At 37.6% G+C, this 22,168-nt stretch overlaps 1 protein-coding gene across 2 annotated transcripts in view; it reads left to right on the forward strand.

Moving 5' to 3' along the window:
* The window catches only part of LAMA4 (laminin subunit alpha 4), a 137,279-nt gene that overhangs the window by 27,577 nt on the left and 87,534 nt on the right, over positions 1-22,168 (forward strand). For both annotated transcript variants that reach the window (XM_079780270.1, XM_079780271.1), the window contains exons 3-5: positions 7,651-7,752; positions 15,089-15,213; positions 20,914-20,994. In XM_079780270.1, the coding sequence (XP_079636396.1) occupies positions 7,651-7,752; positions 15,089-15,213; positions 20,914-20,994 (308 nt within the window). The remainder of the gene's footprint in view (positions 1-7,650; positions 7,753-15,088; positions 15,214-20,913; positions 20,995-22,168) is intronic.

The following is a 22,168-nucleotide window of genomic DNA, read 5'->3' on the forward strand; positions in this document are numbered from 1 at the left end:
GTTTAGCTGATGCCCTAGTTTACTATGCCAATCTTAAGAAGAAAAACCTTTGAACTGGATAAACCTCTGAGGAATGCTGAAACCACTTTCCTAATCAAGCTATGGTGAAATCACTGTCAAAATCTAAAATTTAACTTCGCCTATTGAAATGTGGGGAATTTCAATTGCGCAAACAAGAGCTTAAAAAGACCCAAGGGAGGATACATGGGTAATTCTCTCCATATTCAAGTAAATTCAATCAAGAAGCCAACTTTTTGCTAACTGGAGCATGTTGCATAATACATTTAACTTATGTTGGCACTTTGAGAACAGCTTTGTGTATGAACAATCAGGGCTTGTTAAGCCCTACAGGAAAAAATTTAGAACCTAAGTTATCAATAGCTTAATTCAGAACTGCTTTCCATCCCAGACACTTTATCTTTTATTTTTATAGAAACAGAAAAAATGGCCTGCGAGTGCCTACCCATGTAATAAATGCATATGTTCTTAGAAATAACTCCTCTCCAGCAAAGGATAAATTTCTATTTGTAATAAATTAAATTGAACTATTGGACCTTACTGGAGGATCCAGGAATACTATCTGATTCTTAAATCTGCCCAACGTTTAAGCATATAGACATCAGCAGCATGCAGGACTCATGGACTCTAAATTAAAGGCATAAAGTTTTAGCTCCCAACTGCACATAATATTTAACAATAAGGTGGCTAAATTTTAAGCTAACTCATCTAATAAAACAAAAAATGGATTTCACTAAAACTAGAACTAAAATCATTGTTTCCTGGAAACAAGAGAAAATGGATTCATCATATGCACGCAAAAACCTAAGCTCAAAAATGTGTGCTGTTAAATTTGAAAAATGCTCATTTGAAAGTAGCAATAACTTTGATACAATTGCATGAATTTGGAGAGGTTTTATTTTTTTAATGCTTTCCCATTGAGCCTCAGTGAATTAAGCAAAAGGTTATGAATAAAAATTCTAGAAGTCTAATTCAGAAAGTGAGATGAGTCAACATTTGTAAAATGTTTGTAGATCCTTGGTTGAAGACACAATGCAAATATCTGTTCCAATTATAGGTCAGATCCTATTAGAATAGGCACTAGGATTATAAATATGCTCTTTATAATGGAATTTCCTAGAGCATTTTATTTAGTCAATCAGGCTTTATAATAGACATTCTGAAGCTCTCAGAAATTTAGTGTCTATGCAAAAGTAGTGGCTTGTGGCCAGTTAATTAGCTCCTCTGTGACAATATTTGGAAAACACAAAGAGATTTTTGTGAAAGTTTTCCATCTAAATTGGTATTACTTAGTTTGGCACTCACTTTATTTAATTACTACAACTGACTTTACAAGTTTGCTGCACCTAAAGGATCCATACTGAACTATACCTCAAAAGAGCACAATTTAAGAATTTTAAGAAAATACAAAAATGTTTAATACAATGACAGTTTTACTGATTTAAGTTTAGTGTTCCCAAGGGGACTTCTTCAAATGAGGACAAAAATGATCAACCAGCTATATAAATGTTATTCTCTTTGTTAAAAATAAACAATCTTACATCATCAGATCTTATGAAATAATTAATATTATGATTGCATGTTGGACCTCTGGAAATAATGCCCTCTGCAATGATATCAACATATATTGTCATTCCCAGTTTCTTTAAATATAAGTGGCACATGGACATATCACACTAATTTACTCCTAAAATTCCATCTAGTTCTAATTTATATGAATGTAAAACTAGTCAAGTACACAGCCATTGATTTTTACTCCATGCCAGACATTACACTAATCACAACCAAGTAAGTAAATGGCAATTTTCACTCTTATTCTTCAAAAGCAGAAGTAAATGTCATGGATTAATCCCATCTTGGTGTCAGAGCAGAAGATAAGGTATAATAACAAAGTGGCTCAATAATGAAGAACTGTAAAAGGTCTAGGAAATGACTTAGTGGAAAGTAATTCATAGGTCAAATGACAATTTGGCTGAAATACTTTTTAAAAGTAAATATTCCTATTCAATGGTTTTTGTATATTAATAACTTTATATGTTTCAAGTATGTATCTATTTTGTAAGATTTTTTTCTGGGGCTTAAGGGGGAGCTTTTACATTTTTTATCCATTTCAGCTTGCTTTGGACTATGGCATCTAAAAACTGATTATAAGACTTTTTCTCTTGCTCACATACATAAATATATGTAAGCATTGTCTTTGTTTAGTAAATTCTGGAGACTATTCCAAAATAAAGCAGATAGACACTAAAACTATTCATTGGGCCTCTAAAAAATACAGGTCTTGAAATTACTTAGCAAAGAGATTGTTAACCAGGAGCAAAACTAAAACTAAAACAAAAAAGTGTTTTCTTTTATTCTTGAAAAGATCTACCTTTTAAATAATATGACAAAGGTCAATTTAACCAGTTCCTATAGAATTTCAATAAGAGATTCAGTAAAAATTAACAGAACTTTCGGGGGGGGGGGGGGGACTCAGAATGATAACTTCTCTATATAAAATAAACAGCTCTTCCTTGAGAATACTCAAACTTTCTTGAACGGTGGTAGGTGAGCAGAGCAAAGATGATGGCCAGGTACAGAAGGTCACCAGCCCTTGGTGCCTAGTGAAGGACAATTGAAGGGGGGAACCTTGCCCCCATCGTGACCTTACTTCTCTGGCATATTGGTCATGTGGTTTGGATCCCTGACATTTCCTTCCTAGAGATAACATCTAGGCCTCAGTTGTATTTCAGCTCCAGGCCCAGAAAAGCAATAAAACCAGCCACCCCAAGGATCAGCTGTATTGAATATAATGACCCCTGCCCTGGAAATGATTAATCAATCAGTGGAGACCTAGACCCTGAAAGGACACACCTGGAAAGCTGCTGAATATTATAATGAGATCTTCCCTTGGGGCCTCCCCTAAAATCTCCACCCTTAAAACCCTTAAGGGGAAGGACAATTTCCAGAAACAAGCCTGCAACTTTCCCTATCCCTTTCCTCTCTCCCGCTCCTCCTTCCACCAGACACTACCTTTACCTTCCTCACTCCCAAGCTCCTAGGACCCTTCCTTTGCCTCTATAACTTGTTTCTGAAGCTCGTTTCTTCTACAAATTACTTCTTCCACCTCTGCGATTTTCCAAATAAATGGAAATGTCCTCTTATAGTTTTGAGTCTTGGCTCTGAATTCTTTCCTAGCCAGAACTCAAGTACTGAGGTTGCTGAACCCACGTCCAGTCTGACCCTATGGGTCTAGCACCTGGTGCCTTCCCTGCCACTGCTAACAGAACCACTTAATAATTTACCACTCCAGGGAATACTCTAAAGTTCTACAGCACAAGGTTAGAGGGGCTCAGAACAGGCCTTCCCAAAATGTGATACTTTGACATGTAAATTCTTTTGAATTGAAGACAATCAAGATACTGCAATCTCATGACAAAATTTTACTCTTCTCTTAAAGAATTTAAATTAAGAACTTCGCCCCTAAAAAGAATTATCACCAGAAAGAACCTTTTATGACCTATATATAGGGCAGGGCAAATGTCCAATTACTGAACATCCTGCACATGACTATCCTTCCCTTTTAAGCCCCAAGGCTCTTACTGTATCCCTTAGCTGAGCATATCATTATCACTCCATTTTCCCTTTCTGTCTCTGAATCTCTCATGTGGGGTCTCTGACTCTTTTGTGTATGTGGGGCTCCCATATGTAAGAGTGCAATTAAGTTTGGTTATTTTCTCTTATTAATCGATCTCATATTTGTTTGATTATCAGACCAACCAAAAGAAGCTAGATGTGTAAAGAAAAGTTTCTTTCTCCCTCACAAGGTCCAAGGCATCCAAGTATGTGGGCTCTAGTAATGGCATCAGAAGCTCCCTATGACCAGGGTTTCCATTAGCCTATGTGGTGCCTTTATGTGAATTTAAAAATGGTGCCTCCCCTCTGAATAGATGAATTAGAAAACATAATCCTTTCAGGTGTACAAAACCCAGCAGGAAAGGAGTTGGCCAGGTTTCCACCCCTCAACCTCACCCTCTCGGCAGGAGGCCAAATGACTGCTTCACACAAACTTATCCCTGCCTCCCCTTTTCTTCCCATTTCCTACAGTAGAAGAGACTGGAGCCAAGTCATCTTTCACACAAGGCCTGGTCCTGGGGAGTGAATAATGCATAACCACAAATTCTCAGAGTGAAGTTTCCTCCTAAACTTGGCATAACATAAAGATTTCAACTTGCACACATCCAGTCTACACATTGGCTGTCTGGACTGTGTTGAGAAAGATTGGAGAGCAAATCCAGCACAAACAGCAAGCAGTGAGTGGATTAGCAGTAAAAACCACTGGTTTCCAACAACACATATGTCTCAGATTTCCTATCCTGATACAAATCATTCAAATCACAAGCATTCGTTGAGCAATTAACATGTACAAGGCACTGTGAGTGATACTTGGAAGCAGTCCTTCCAAATCTGGTCACACACTGGAATCCTGGAGGGACATTTGTTTTATTCAGAATGTCATCAAGTTAGTTTCCATGTTGGGAAACTTCCATCACTCACACTAAAAACACTGGTGTATTGGAATCACTGGTTCAACACACCTGCATCTGCATGCATTTGTAGCTGTTGTATTCCTGACAATTCGCTGGGCTCTGCCTTCTGTAGTCATGCTCTAGCACTTGTGTATTGAGATATGATGCAGAACCAAACAATTTCCCCTTGATTTACATGGTAGTTGTGTACTTGGAAAATGCACTGCATATGAAAAGTTTGCAAAAACATTTTGCGTTTAACATGAAAAATGAAGTTAGCTTGTGGGTTCAGAGGAACAGGCTTTTAACCTACAGGAATATTGTGTTGGACATTCCCAAATCTTGTAGAATGAAAGATAACTCTTTATTGTGTGGGACTCTCATACATTGCACCATGCCCAGCATGCCCTCCCTATGGCAAGCCAGAAGTGCCCCACATTCTTCCAGAATGCCCCCGAGGGACAATAAAAACAAACAAAGAAACAAAAAAACCAAAACAGATCCGTTGTAATTTTCTGTGAACTAAAGCTCTTCTAAAATACAAAATTTACCACTTTTTGGGGTTTATTTTTGTTTGTTTTTTCTATGTTGTGACAATTTTATTTTTAGAAAGTAAGTCTTGATTTAGCCAGAGCCTTGGGGATATAAGGGATTAGCCACTGTCATATTCAAAATGATGCATTTATTCAGGGCAAGCTTATTTGTCTTTGTCTTCTTCAGAAGAAAAAGCTATAGGAATGCCTAAAAGACTGTAAGTAATATCAATTTAAAACAACTTTACTGAAACTTGAGTTGATGGTCCTTACCGTAGTTGATGGTACAAATAGATCTCATGTACTGTTTCCAGGCATCACTCCCAGACTCCTTGCCACCATCAGTGTGCTTTTCTGCTGCAAATACACCTCCAGTCTCTGCCCCACTCATTGGAACTCATAGAGCAGAGATCAGAATGGTGCTTACAAAGGCTGGGGTCGGGGATGAAAGAAATGGAGAGAGGCTGGTCAAAGTGTACAAACTTCCAGTTATAAGGTTATAACTTCTGGGTATCTAATATTCAGCACTGTGATTATAGTTAATAATCCTTGGAAGTTGCTAAGAGAATAAATCTTAAATGTTCTCAAAAGAAAAAGAAATGGTGATGACATGACATGATAGAGATGGTAGCTAATGCTGTGATGGTAATCATTTTGCAGTACGTACATGTATCAAATCAACACATTGTACACCTTAAATTTATAGAATGTTACATGTCAATCATGTCACAATAAAGCTGGGGGAGAAGAATTAATTAAAATAATATTTTAATATAAATGTATCTTATTAAAAAATACAGATTCTTTGGCTTTACCATCAGAATTACTGACTCAGAAGCTCCCCAGATGTCTGTAACATGGTCAGGGAGCTCAAAAGCCACTCTTTTGGCACTTACTAAGATGATTAATACTAATGTCCTCACTACTTTTATCCATTTATCTTATAATTAAAACACTCTTCATGTCAAACTGCAAGAAGAAAAACAGTTAACGTCATCAAATCAACTTTATGTCTCACAACCAAGATACATTTTTTAAATAAAATGAAGAAGTGTAAGATAGATATATATGTAGAAAACTCAGAAAAAAATATATATGTAAGTATATAGCATGTCCCCAAAAATGTACTCACATACATTTTTGATAGCTTAATTAACGTTTCTTTTTTTTTTTTTTCAGATTTAACCCATTGGAATTAATAATTATTCAAAGTGTGTGTATTTTGGGGGAGACACCCTGTATATACTGCGTAGCAATGAAAACCAGTATTTTTATATTTTGAAACAAGTCAAAAACATGAAATTAGATGGTCTAAATCAAATGCTTCCAGTGCTATTTTAGCACTTTTCCCTCTCTTTCGTTCTCTAGTGGAAACTGAGATAAAAGCTTACTATCATCCACAAACTCTCAATTATATATTATTAATTTGTTCTCTCTCAGCCTTACTGTCTCTCACTTAGTAAAATGGTATTTCTTTGCCTTTTCTTCATGGGCTAATGTCATTATCCTCTATTAAAATTTCTCCAAATGGAATATATTATATTTTAATTTTAGGATCCAAACTGGTGGTGTTTTTATACTGTGAATGGTGTCTAGTGATTTTTTTCCTTCTTTACAGAGAAAAAAAAAAAGTAAGAGGAAATGGGTTTGCATAGCAGTCAGAGGGATTTCCGCCAAATATAATGAAAAATTTCCTGGTAGCCTAGACAGCACAAACTGCAATGGGTCAGTTGGGGGGTAGGGGTGGGGGTGAGGCAGTGATGTGAAATCTCCTACTTTGTAAGTTTGTGATAACCTAGATTCTTATCTGTCTGAAATTCTTTAGATGTAAATCTGTCTGGTGGGCAGGGAGTAGACTTCCTGGTCTATAAGGCCATTTCTACCATACATCATTGAGACAGAAACACAAAATACATATCTATAAACCAATTGCATGAACCAGGAACAATCTCGCCAAGTTTCTCAGCTGGAACACTGGTGAAAATTCATCTTTGTGGATTGGAAGGTGGTTTACAGTAACATTGCCACAACCCACCTCTGGGTCTAATTATCTTATTACTAAAATGAAGGAAAATAATGTGTTCCTCACAGAGTTGTGAGGATAAATGATATATAGCAACACTGCCCACATAGGATCTGAAAAGATAAAAAATTTTCAAAAGCCCAAGCTATTAAAGACACAGCTCTAAGTTGTTATATCATAGCCGATAATCTCTGAATCCACACATTTTTATAGGGAGCATGATGTGATTCCCCATCCTAATAGCCATGGCTTTGTTTCCTGTTTTGTTTTGGAAGAAAACATTTCTTCTCGTTTACTGTTACCTAAAGTTTTCTTATTCTTCCTTACAATGCTGGGATACTATTAAAGTTATTCCTAATTTCCACCAAAGTGAAAGAAGAGAGGAAAAATGTGTAACAGAAAATTGAATATACATCACCTATCCCTGAATAGTAGTATAAATCTTTTGTATGTTTTGTAAAGAAATAGTTAGATACTTTCATAATCATATCCTCTTATTGTTCTCAGAAAATATTGACCAAAATTGATCGTTTCAATAATGGAAATACTTTTGTTGTGTCTGTTTCAGACATGTGGCGCTGGGTTCTTTCTTGCCCAGTCGGGAGAATGCTTGCCCTGTGACTGTAACGGGAATTCCAACGAATGCCTGGAGGGCTCTGGACTCTGTGTGGTAGGTCGGGGGCACGTCTCACAGATTTCACTGGCCCTTTGCATCTTGGGTGGGAATAAAATATTTTTCCTGGACATTGGAGCTCCCTAGGAACAAACTGCTAACAAGCTCTTTTTCTTACCCTTCACCTTTTCCTGTAAAACACCCCATATAAAGTGCTTATGATTGTAAGTGGCCACCGAGGCGTGTGTCTGAATGTGCACGTGCCCCTCGGGGTCAATGCCTCACCACCCTCTGCAGCTGGCTTCCTGCTGTGGGCCAACAAGAGATTGAAAAGAACACACATAGGAGGAAACCACCCATCCAAATTCCTCTGTAATAATACAGTTTGCCATATGTTTGGCTTCACTCCACATAAACTGGGAGAGTAAAACAGTTGTTTCATAGACTATTTTATAACTTATAAGGTAGTCAGGTCTACAGATCAAAAATTTTTTAAAAATTAGGTTCGAACCAAATTGCTAATAAAAATGAAAGCTTTGGCCTTGTGGTCTTTGTAATCTGTGATCAAACCCCCAGAAGACTTTTTTTTTTTTCTTAACTGAAATGAATTCTCCAATAGATTGTTCTTCAGTGAAATATGATCGAGACTTATGAAGAAGACTTAAGAAGCCTTTTATCAAAAAAAGTACTTGCTACATGTTTTCCATTTCCACTTGATTCTCTAAATGGAAATGGACTAAATGGACTGGCAACTTAGTGAAAATGGGAATTGAAAAATTTACCAGAAATAGTTTATGTAGGGAGTCATGGGAGGCATTTTTAAACACTTGTGCCCTAAGATCATATTTTTCCTTCATAAGCAGAAAATTAGGTTCTTCAGTTTCCTATGAGGCAAAAGAGGCTTTCCAGAACTGCAAGAGTATTTTTGCATAAAATATAAGAATACTTAATTAACTATACCTATTTACCTTAAAATTAACATAATTGTTCTTTTGAGCAGGTCATTTTGATTATAAGTGGGCTCCAAGGTGTGTACATGAAGGTGTTATTTTACTCATGATTTACATTAAAATGCAAGTTAGAATGTTTTCATTTATTTTAAACCTAGCAGTTGCCATTGTTCTAGGGACAGAGAGAATCAAGTGGCAAACAATAACAGTCGCTGTCTTTGTATTTTTGCTTAGTCCTGGCATTTCTGTATTCCTTCCCCCCTCTTCTTAAATAGCCATTACATCCAGGATGTCCTCTGTAGCAGTGTAGGCACATGCAGCTGCCAAAATCTACCCCTTTCTAATGCTTCCATCTCCGGTTTCCTGTTATTTTAATCCCAGTGACATTTGAAAAGAAAATCCCATGGATGCACTTGAACTAATAATGTACAGCTCTGATAGTTTTACTAAATAAAGGCTCTTTGTTATCTGGTTTATTAAAATATAAGTCAATAGGGACTTGAAAGTCCATCAGCTATCTTTAGTCAGGCGGTCAATAAGAGGGAAGACAAATACATTAAAGGGAAATAAGTTCCTCCTGCCAGTGCCTATGGAGAGCTATGACAAAGCCACTCTTGCTGACAGTGACACTTGTCGGAAGAGGAGCTATCATGGTTTTCCCCTGACCAGGCGTGAGCTTCTGAAGGGACAGTCATCCTGTGATTCCTTCACAGCACCTGGGGCGTAAGAGGTTCTAATAAAATTGGGGATGGGCTATGGTGTAAAGCACTTTTATGCACACTCGGGGAGTTGCCAATCTTCCTACAATTACTTTTCTCAAGACAGAACAATGGAAAAAAGAGATAAAGAATAGCCATCCTATTCATCCTAACGGTGATTCCTCCACTCCACCCTACCTGGAGGGAAATATTTTTCTCCCTAGTTAAAGTAATATATGTAAAAAACACAAACAAAATAACAACTACACAGATATATACTGTACATGAGACCCAAAAGAAAAATCAAGCACTATCACAGCCCCCAGAGCTAAAACATAAATATATTCTTATAAATTTAATTTTGAAAGACAAAAAATGTAATTTGTGTTTAATTAAGCACAAGTGGGGGAGCAAAAGAGGCTTGTAATAAAGAAAGAATATATTGGCATTTAGTTGGCAAATATATTGTCTATGGTATCACACAAGAATCAAACTCATATTTATTTGTTTCTTTTGTATCCCAATTCTGGCCATCTGGTCGACCAGGGCCAGTGTCTCAGCTCCTGCTTTGTAGCCCCAGCTCCTTCTTAGTTCTCAGGGAGCCGGCGAAGCAACAGCTCCACATGAACACTTCCTTTGCAGCTCACTGCAGGCACCAGAGTTTTCAATCCGTTGCTACAGTTCACCTGGCTTAACTCATGCCTTTCATCTTCCATAAGAAACTAAAAATAAAAGGCCTTATTTTATTTTATTTTATTTTATTTTATTTTATTTTATTTTATTTTATTTTATTTTATTTTATTTTAAAGGCTTATAATGCCTCTGTCTTGTCCTCTCTCAACTGTTTCTAATTCTTTCAATGTGACCTTATATTTTACAGGCTGCTTTTAAGGAACTACTAGTACGACCTGTGACAATAAAATATAGAGTAGATAAAGTTATATTACCATTTTGGGACATATCAGAAAAGCTTAGAAATTCTTTCACAAGAGGAATGTTAAGTATCAAATGCAGAAAAGTGGCTTACCTAATGCAGTCTAACATATATTGGTGTCTTTCGAAAAGGCCACCTTGCATCTTATCAGAACGGGAACACATTGGGAAGAGTTCTCAGCTGAGTCTTGCAGTCAGGGCCCCCAAAGCCAGGCAACTCTAGTGCATATGGCAGGTTCCCCAGGAAAACTCCAGAAGGAGGCCTGAGGAAGGAATTATGGGACAAAGAAATGGCTGGTAGTAGGAATGCCTGCTCCAAACTCTTCTTTCCCTGATGTGTGTTCCTCACTAGCAATGGAGACACCTTTCAAAAACACAACCCAATCAAGGCATTCGCCTTTTCAAAATTCTTCAGGGTTTTCTATTCCAGCTCCACTGAGCTTCTCACTGTCGTCTAAACTCACCCTGTGCTCTTGTACTCAGTGTCCCAATTTGTACTTCCCTGTTTTCTGCCTCTCCCCTGTTCTTGCTCAGCCCTCAAGGCCTAATTCAAATGTCACCACCTCTACTAAGTTTCTCCGACTTTCTCAGGAAAAGCTAGAATCTTTCCCTCCTCTTTGTCCCACAGCAGGAATGTATTGAATGCATACCTCAGAGCACAAACACTATATTATTCCTTGTTTATCTTTGTTTCCTTCACAAGTCTGTGAGCTGATGAAAGGAAGGAACCAACTTTTTTTCATTTTAGTAACAGTCACAGCTCATTATCTATCAGGATATCAGCTTAATCTAGGTTTGTTAAGTGAATGAATGAATTGATTGATTGATAAAATAACTAACTTAATTGCACAAACCGTTGATTTTATAATTTATGAGACACTTGAGTCACTATTTCAGGAAAAGGTAATGTCTGTTATGCTAGAGACTCAGGCTCAGGTTCAATGCTGAGGAACTAGCCAGACACTTGCTTCTCAAAGTACAGTCTGGGCCAAAAGCATTGATGATACTTGGAAGCTTGTTAGAAACGCAGACACCCAGGCCATAGTCCAGACTTCCTTAATCAGAACCTGCATTTTCACAAGATGCCCGGGGCATTCATGTGCACACTAAAGTTTGAGAATCACTGATCCAGACAGAGCAGCATATCTCCAACTTTTCTGTTTCATGAGCCCTTTACACTCGTAAGAATTATTCAGCTTGCCAAATGACTTTTCTTTATGTGGATTATATCTATATTTTCAGCATCTGAAATTTAAAATGGAAAATTTTAAATAATATTTTTCTATTAATTTATTTGAAAAACAACAATAATAAATCCATTGCATGTAAATTTACATATTGAAAGTATATTTAATGTCTGGTTTAATGGGAGGCAGCTAGATCTCATATCTGCATCAATCTGTGGTGATATCTCCTGTCTTGTAGCCTCAGGAGGACTCCACCTTACACGCATGAGAAAACTAGAGTGTCAAAATAAAATCTAGGTATTATTTTGAAAATAGTCTTCACCTCCCTGGGCTTACTTCAAAAAACACAGATCTAGATAGACTATAGTCTTGCACAAAGAAAGTGACAAACCACACCAAGGCTAATCTGATCCTTCATGCTTTCTTCCTACATTATGCTGGTACTGTGGCCAAATCAGTAAGGGACATCACGTCTAATGTGAAGGAGGCACAACTGGTATCCAAATATCCTTCCTATTACCAATGTGCAATTGGTTGTCTACATAGCAGCTTTCTTAACCACTGACCAAAGATTCAGAATGCTTTTTACATTTGTGAGTGAGGTCAGGTTTATTTAAAAATAACTCTTCCCTTCTAACAACATACTTATTGATTGTTGTCATTTTTGTTTTCTGTTTTTTAAGTGGCAGAGCATTGAAGGTAAAGGGATATTTGCAATATCAGATTAAACAATTTTCAGAGCTAAAGGAAACCTTATAGGCCTTCTAGTCTAGATCCTGAGAATAGAGACCCAGAAAGGCCAAGTGACTTGTTCAAAATCAACCAGCTAAAAAATGGAAGAGCCAGTCCCTGCTTCCAGCATTCTCTCTGTCCACCTCCCAGACAGTGCATCAATGCCTTTTAGGAAATTTAATTATAAACCCTTTAAAAGGAGACAGATGAGGAAAGTCAGTGTTTGCACTCTGAGCATTTAGAGGTTGGAGAGATTTGGTTATTGCTCCTGTGGCTGCTATGGCAGAATTAGAGCCCTGACAAGGAATCCAAAGCATCTGTTGAGCCATAAGGGGACAGAATTGGGAATTAGCTCATTTTTGCAGCTTAATAGGCATCCCAGGCACAAAGAATGGCCTGCACAGATGGGCTTCATCTGTCCAACAAGGACTGAGACAAATTTGACCCCAGTCTACAAGTAGCCCTGCCAGATTGCTTATGGCTTAGATTCCTGGTGGTTGGACAAGGCTCACTGGTTTTCCATGGGATGAGAGATTGCCACTAGTTTTTAGCTGGCTTTGGGTGAGTGTTAATTTCCTTTATTTGCTCCAGACATCAGTTGACTAATCCGCCCTTTGCCAATTTTTTCTTTCATTTTTTTTCTGACAACTGACTTAGCACAAGACACAGTGTTAAGAACTATGAGGGAACTATGCTAACATCCTGTAGTCTGCACATCTGACTTTATTTTTCAGAATTTTCACTGATCTATCAGACAATCTGAACTATCCCCTAAATTCCATTCTAACATAATTCTAATCAGGAGCCAACGATGACCAATTAAGTATGCAAAGGGTGTTCAACTTGTTTGGGTGTTCTAGCTTGTTGCACAATAGTATCCCTCTTTTTTTTTTACTAGTGTGCTATACTTTCTTTGAAGCTCAAACTATTCATAAAATAGTCTGACAACTTCTGATGCAATGATTTTGTGTCTCTTCTGGAAAGAAGCCTTTTCTCCAGCACACTGGAGAAGCAGTATAATGTGGGAATGAATAGCGTAGCCATCTGCCTGACATTGGGCGATGTCCTTCACTTCTCTGTGCTGTCATCTCTTCATATGTACAATGGGGGAGGAAATGTAACTTTCCTTAGAATTATTGTGAAAATAAAATTAACATAGCATGTAAAGATTAAATATCTCAGAGTTCAGCCTACTATTGCTCCATTTTGCCTTCCCCAGGCTTCCTCACAGAGCACTATTTGGAAAAAAAACTAATTCTGTTGAAGCTTCTTGCATAGGTCTTACTAAGGTAATTGCTTAAACAGGAGGATGTCTCTTCAATGGCATTCTGATTCTAACCCTATTGAACCTTTAAACACTTCGGTGAATGTAAAGATAAACATATCATAATGCTAATGGCATTGCCTTGTGCAATCCAGGCTAGTCCAGTTGGAGGAAACTACCAGTGAACTAGCATCACTTACAGAGTACTAGTCAGAAATCAACCCATCAGCTGGACAATGAGCTATGAGTATCTACTCCATTCAAGGTGATGGCAGTATACTGGTTAAAGACACAAGCTGGGAGCAGATGATAACAGTATAATGTGTGCAGTGGCAGGAGAGGAGCATCAGGGAGGAATTCCTGGAAGTTTTGAGACCAGATAAAGATCTCAAATGATGAACAGGCATCTAGGCAGAAAAATCAGCCTGTTTTGTGGTTTTCTAATTACCCTCACAACAAATGGATAAATCATACAAATAAACCAGCTTACTATTTCTTGTATGTCACTGTAAAATATACCAGTCCATTAACAGAATATTCTTTATCTACTTTCCATTACATTTATACTTCAGAATGACACATTTTGTTCTTCCAAGCCCATAAATCAAGCCTGTTGAACTCAAAGGCTAACACGGGCCAAATAAACAAGGTTTAAGTTTATGTGGGCCACAACTAAACAAAAGCTTCAATTTTCATAGAAACGTATGTTTATTTCGATAGAGACATACTGAATACAAAGGGCTGAAATAAATGAGTAATCGTTAACATAAAATAATAGAACATTTTAATAAAAGTTCATGTTTTTTATTGAACATTAACTTACCAGACACTGAATAACTGCTCAGATTAATAAGCGTACTGCAAATAAACCTATCTTTCTTGTTCTCCGAAAGTGAAATATTTCCTGTTGTGCACACCAAACAAGTCAGTCCAAGACTAATGATGTGGCAATCGGCTGCTAAAATATTCGCTGCTAGTATTAGGGAGAGAAATGGTGTGCCTGCGTATAAGGCGCGTAAGAGAAATGAATGCAACATGATTATAGTGATCAGTCATTAGCGAACGTTGTAGCTCGTTATTAATAATTATGTATAACAGGACATTGTAAAAATTAAGTTATGAAATTTTTATTAAAATGTTTCTTACATATCATTATATTGGCTGGGCCACAAAAATATTCGTTGTGAGCCACATGCGGCCCGCAGGCCTTGAGTTTGACATGCTTGTCATAAATCCTTAAATTGTTCCCAATGTCATGGGTGAGCACAAGAAAGATTTTTTTTTCCATTTCACATTCATTCCAAGTCAGTAAGCTGATGCTTCTACAACATCCAGAATTTGATCATTCTGATTAGCTTTCTGAATTGAAACAAGCACACAAACACTAAAGAGAGTCCCAGGCTGCTAGTGCTCACACAGAAATCCAGGATTAAGTCATGCATCATTGTGCATACTTTCTAGCACTAACTGGGGCAACGTGTATTCTTCGTGATGATTAGTACCAATGCACACCCTCTATTCTGTCAAGCCTGACATCCTCTTTACTAGAAGTATCACTTGGTTCCCAGATTTGCTGTCTGTAAAATTTCTTTTGTGTCCTTGTCAATTTTCCTATCTTTTGTCTTACAGCACTGCCGACGGAACACGACAGGAGAGCACTGTGAGAAATGCCTAGATGGTTATATTGGAGATTCCATCAGGGGACCCCCCAGGTTCTGTCAGCCATGCCCCTGTCCCCTACCATACTTGGCCAAGTAAGTCCTAAAGGAAGATGATCCCTTCTACTGCTTATCCCTCCCCACTCCACCCCCATTTTTTTTAAATTTTATCCAGAGTTCTAAGGTTTTCCCATTGTCAAAACTGAGTACCTCATGCTGAGATGAGATTGAAAAAAAATACAGCACCGATATCTAGCCTAAATATACTTTCAGAGAAGCTTAAGTGCTTGCAGTATATGTGATGACTCCATTCCCAAAATATTGGGGCGCACCATAAAGATAATGAAGTCTCCCAAGTTTTATAAGCAAGGGTAATCTCGCCTATTCTTGTCTAACCCATGACCTAGAGAGATCACAACTGATTATGCCAATAGATTCATTATAATCCAATATTTTCTTTAGACTCTGACAGAGTGGATATTTCCGTATAAGTTGCAGCCAAACAGGCTTTTCAATCAGAATTAGAACACAAACAGAATGCATGCTTTAGGCTAATCACCTCATAGAAGATATTCAAGAAAACTAATTTTCACCTCTGGTTGTGTTTTGGCCTGAGTGAGAGGTTAAAGAGCATAGATACACATCTTAATGGAAATAGTGAATTTCTTTTCAGGTAGCTAATATGCATAAATTCAGTAGTCAAGTCATGGTTAGCCATTTTATTGGCTTAAAAATGATAGACTGTAGAATTAAAAATGGTGTACTGGTATTTGGTTTTCCAAATATCAACCAATTCTTCAGTTCTCTGATACCAACTCCCTGTCCTACAATTAATCAATTCTCACACTAACTACCCAGAGTTAGTGCAGACCCCAGAGCTTAAGGGTTCATTCCCACTTCAGAAGCAGCTGAAATGGGGTCCCCAGGCTTTTCACATTTTTTTCCATCTAACTACAAATGTAGGGATCCCTCAACCCCACTTAGGTTTGGTAATTCTCTAGAATGACTCACAGAACTCAGAAAAGTGAGTTTTATTATAAAAGATACAACCCAGGGACAGCCCAATGGAAAATATGCATAGGGCAGGGTATGGATGAGGATATAGGAAGGAACAGAGTTTCTGTGTGCTTACTCTCCTGGGGCAGCATCTTTTCAGCAAATCAGTATGTTCACCAGCCCAGAAGCTCCCTAATCCTTGCTGTTGAAGAGCTTTATTGAAGTTCCATTACATAGTCATGATTGATTAAATGACCAGTGATTAAACTCAATCTTTAGCACCACTCCCCTCCCCTGAGGTTGCAGGAGGGATGAGATTGAAAGTTCCAATCCTCTAATTGTGTAGTTGGTTTCTCTAGCAGACTAGCCTCCATCCAGAAGCTATGTAGGAGATAATCAAGAATCACTTCATCATCATAAACTCTGGTATGGTTGAAAGGAACTCATTATGAAGGACAAAAGACAGTCTTGAAATTCCAAGGGTTTTAGGAGCACTGTGCTAGAAACCCTGTACAAAATCCAATTACATATATATATATATATATATATATATATATATATATATATATATTATTACTTCAAATAGAATTGAAACTAGGTCAATATCTGTGCTCTGGCACATAATAGCTATATGATCTCAGAGAAGGTCTCATTTTCCATGGGATTGGCATCAAAGAGACTAGATTCAGATCTTAGTTCCATTTATTGATTCCTTTAACCACTCTGGATCTTAGTATTTCCTTAGTAAATCAAAGTTGCTGTCAGAATCTGCCTCAGAGAGTTAGACTATGATAATATGTGTGAACCATTTGGGTTGGTGCCTTACACATGGAAAGGAGTATGTTTGATGTTGGCTTTAGTAAACACATACTTTATATTTTTTCCTAACACTTATATTCCGCTTACTCTATGTCAGAAACTGTTCTAAAGGTTTGGATGTAATATTTAGTTGACAGCTGTTATAAAAATTAAGTTAAACAATGCATATAAAATAACTTAAAAGGCCTCAATACCTGCCACACACACACACACACACACACACACACACACACACACACACACAATCTTAAAAAGAGAAAAAAAGAGGAGATAACAACCAAATGTCTCTCTAATGTTTTGTCCTTAATTGAATACCAATACTGATTAACATTTCACCTAATAGCTTGTGATTTGTTCAAATCCTCTGAGGCTCTGACAGTCTGGGAAGAAGTCAGATGTTTTATAGCCCCATCTTTCTTTAGAAATCATTAAACTGCCTCAGCCCTTGCTTTGTAATTTTTCATGTCCAATGGTATTAATAACCTGCGCAAAATGAATGGTACTGAGAGTGAAAGTAGAAAACTCCAACATTAAATGTTCTGTTATTTCCATTCAAGTGTATCCTGATTTATGTCGCCTCATCTAGTATATTGTTTTACTGTTCATTAATATTCTGCTCTTAAACATTAGTCTCAACCATATCTGATGATATGTTTAGCATGTCACTCTCTTATGTGATATAGTTATTTTGATAAATATATGTACCTCCAACTTTCTAATAACAGGTATCACTCATTTACCCATGTAAACAAAGATGTTATAAAGCATTAACTGCTCTAAACAGGTTTATAAGCTTTGAGCTGAAGTTTCTTTAGAAACTAACAGAAGAATTAAAAAGTCAATCCCAAATGCTAATTGTATTGTCTGGCTTATGCATTTTTTATTCCATTCCTATGACAAGACTTTTTAATCTAAATTACCTGACATTAATGTCTTGAGATAAGAGACTTTTGGAACTCATTTCTATGGACTGAGAAATTTTGTCTACATGCAATCAAGAAATATTTATTGAGTGCTTATGTGCCAATCATGTACCAGTTGTTGGTCAAAGTAGTGAATAAAACAGTCAAAAAGTCATGCCTTTACTAAAATAAGTCAAAATACAGCAGTATTATGAAGCTCCTAAAGAAACTGACCTTTTCCCTTTTAGGCCAGATTATCCAGTATTTCAGTTGATCAAGAAGCTATTGTGAAGGCCATTAATTCTTTTATTTATCATTTATTTTTAAAATATATTTTTTATTGATTTCAGAGAGGAAGGGAGAGGGAGAGAGAGATAGAAACATCAATGATGAGAGAGAATTATTGATCGACCCCTTCCTGCATGCTCCCTACTGGGGATTGAGTCCGCAACCCAGCATGTGCCCCAACCAGGAATCAAACTATGACCTCCTGGTTCATAGGTCAACACTCAACCACTGAGCCACTCTGGACGGGCTGTTAACTCTTAAATAATTGAAGCAGAAACTTGCCAATTGGGTAATAACCTTCTTGCCTTGAAAGAGAAAAAGTTCCCATAGGTATCAAGGACAACCATTTCACCCATGTTCTTTCTCTGTGTGTGTGAGTGGATCCCAGTTCCAAAGAGTGAAGGTCTTAGGGAATGTGCTCTGCAGTTAGGAGCATATTCACAGACACGAAAACTGAAGTCTCCATAATACAGATTTGAGGCTGAAAAACCTGCTGAACATGAATACAAAAGCAAAAATACACCACCAATAAGTAAAGAACATATGTGGGAATGTTGAGGAATTGGGAAGGGTGTGAGAGACCTGCTCTCTTTGTAGTGGCAATAGTTCTACTTCCCAAATCCCTGGAGGGGGGAATCTGGGACAGAAATGGGGGTGGGGAGGTAGTCAGTGATCATAAAATAGGACAAATTTGCTTGGACCCTATGAAGTTCTAGCCTTTGATCTGGCCTTATTATTGACTCAGTTAACTGATCTCCAACACTAATCAAATATATTATCAAAAATCAAATACACCATTGCCTCTTTCAGTTGTTTTAAAAATTCACATTTCTATTTCCTATAAAAACGAAACTGCCAGGACTTTGATTTGAGTTCAGAAAGGCACAAGTATGGAATCTAAATCACACTCTCAGAGATCTGCTATTTGACCCAGGGTTTGGATTTCTAGTTACAATAGCCACATCAGAAAGCAAGGAAATAAAGTCTGAGGGAGTTTAGCAACAAACAGTGCTGAGTCTATTTTTCTTTAAGTTCCCTTGAGGGTTTTCCAAGAGCAAAAGGCTCCTTTCCTCTTAGAAAGGGCGCCATGGCTGCTAGCGCGGGCTGAGAAAGGCACAGTGTTTTCATTTCCCCAGCCAAGACAGACTTTCCTCTGAATAAAACACAAACATGTAATGCTGATGAAAAACAAAAAAGGAACCCTCAGCGGCTGGCATTGCCTCTGAGTCTCCCACCACAGAGACCAATGGTCACGCAGCTATTCCCAAGGACCATTTGCACAGAATTCATTTATTTATTTTGGGGTTGGCCAGACATCCACCATGTCTACTATTAGCTATGGTAATGGCTCCAATTAAGGAAAATGTTGTCTGTTTGAAGCAGCAGGACATTAGCTCAAGGCAGATGACTCCAGACACTGGCAGATGTTTCAGCTCTTCAAGCAGCATGCAGGCTGCTGGGAGAAACATCTTCAAAGAAACATGAATGTCCTGGCCTCTTCACTGACAGTGTTTCTTTAAGACAGCGAAGGAATAAGAACAAGCAAAATGAAGAGTAAAGGCCAAAGAAATGTAATTTCATGGAATGTTTTTAATCAAACTGTTGAAGGAAGTAAATTGTGGGTATTACCTTTCACTGAGAAGCACATATTGTTTTCTGACTTGATTTTATAAATATCTTTAAACAAAGCAAGCACATCCATTTTCTTTCCTCGGAAAGCCCATTAGGGTAAAATTGCTTACACATGCAGTAATGTGAGAATAGCAGATCACGCTCCATCGATTGTATAGTACCTAGGCCAAAACTAATTTAAGAGTCTTTAAAACTTTTTATACCCACCTCATAGGGGTGGATTCATGTGTCAGTGTAGAATTATCCAAACATGTGCAGAGTAATATTTCACTTCCCCTGCCTTAGTAATTAATTTGGTTATTTATTCTGCTGAACTAATATTCTTATTACTTTTCTGACCTAAATGTTATTATCTTAAAAAAAATTAAGATGAAGAATTAAGAGAGGGGTTCCATGGACTAGAATCCTTTTACTGTGGGTCCTATTGCTTGAGTACTTGCTTTGTGACTTTGATCAACTAGGCCAGTCCCTCCATCCTTTATTTCCATTCTTCAAGGTGCACATAAAAGAAATTAAAGGCCCAGTACACAAAATTCAGGTGGGGTCCCTAGGCCTGGCCAGCGATCAGGGCTGATCGGGGACTTCCTTCCCCTGGCTGCCGGCTGCCTTCCTTCATTCTGTTCCACTCCCTGGTGGTCCGTGCCCATCATAGCGAGTGGTCAAACTCCCAGTAGGTTGAACTCCAAGGGGACAATTTGCCTATTAGCCTTTTATTATATAGGATAGTTTAGAATTGGCTCATAACTGTAAAGAGTGGAAGAGATCTAGGGAATAAAAAAGGGGGAACTTTCAAATTTATACACAGAAAGTGATGGGAATAAGAGAAAATTCTCACATAAATCTAAAATTGCAGGCAAAATTTGCTTATTTTATCTGCCTTTGGAATATGTGTTTTAGACTTTATATATAATAAATGGTTTTCTGAAATGCCCACTGCTTCTAGTAAAAATAATGAAATGCCTCTATGGAAAAATAAGTAAGGTGAACCTGGAAAATGGTTTCACAGATGGAGTGGCATTTTTCTGTCTGAGCCTGCTGGCCTAAACTTTTCCAAAAGGAAGAGGATTTCCTTTAAATAAAGCAAATGACCACACCCATTTGAAGAAGGTCTCTTCAGTGATTTATGGAATTGACTTCTAATATCCCCTTACAATTGTAGTTTTGCAGAATCCTGCTATAGAAAAAATGGAGCTGTTCGGTGTATTTGTAAAGAAAACTACGCTGGACCTAACTGTGAAAGGTAAGCTAATAAAATGTACCATTTTCTGTGTGGGTCAAAGGAAGCTTTCTGTTGCTTGCATTCATCAGGTCTGCCTTACTCCCCTTCAATAGATGCTGAAGTGGATGATTGAGAGGAAGGAGTAGGAGATAGCATTTCATAACCCCATGCCCCAGACACAGATATAACAATATGCTCCCTACGGGCCCAGGCCAGAGCCACATCCAGATAAATGTACACAGAAAGAAAAAAAATGAGTATGTGTATTTTAAAAAGATTCTCTGGATGGTTTTGGTAACACTCCCCTCTCTCTCTATCATTGAGAACCAGTAGTATAATTGATGGAGAGTGAGGCTGCCTTGGTAAATAAAAATAAATCATATCCTCTATTAGAGTAATAAGTTTAAAATACATTGCAATGCATTGAAATAAAATTGAAAGTCAAAATTAAATCCTCTATCAGAGCAATCCATTGAAATACACTGAAAAAAGCATGAATCTATTATTTAACTCAGTCTTTACACCATTTCCTCTCCTGAAATATAAAAAACAAATTCCATGAGAGTTTGCATTTTCTGAATCCCTGTTTGGTATCTACATCTAACTTTCTTTTTTTGAGTTGCTCTGAGCTCTGCTCAATCAAGAAAGGCCTTGGGGACTAAAGATGAGAGGCTTCCCACTGAATGATTTCTTGGCAAGACATTTCCCATTCTCCCCACCTGTCAACTGCTCACAGATTTCTATGATAAAATGGCCTCACCAAAAAAAATCACACAGAGAGGCCTTCTAATTTTCAACAGAAATGAATTAACAATGGCCTCATCATTGTGTTTAAACAGCAAAATGTTAGGTGGTGTCATAAAGACAGGGAGGAAAGGGCCAGGAGGGACCAGTCCAACATCTAGTCCAACATCTGCAGTGTACTCACCTCCTCACAGCATCACACTCCCGACCAGCCTGAATGTGACCTAGCCTTGGGATCAAAACATAAACCTTAAATGATAAGCCAACTCACTTCCAAAGAAAACACCCTCCATCTCTCAAAATGTAGTTCTGCAACTTTTTATAAAAAGCCACAATGTCTATGGTACAGAGAAAATCTCTATACTTGGAGGTCATTGTTATTATGATTATTAAGTGTGCAAAATGTGGATAATTCTTTCTCTAAGGGGTCGTGGGATTTTTCCCATTTATT

Source organism: Cnephaeus nilssonii (genome assembly GCF_951640355.1).
Source record: "Cnephaeus nilssonii genome assembly, chromosome: 9".
NCBI classification, from domain to species: domain Eukaryota; kingdom Metazoa; phylum Chordata; class Mammalia; order Chiroptera; family Vespertilionidae; genus Cnephaeus; species Cnephaeus nilssonii.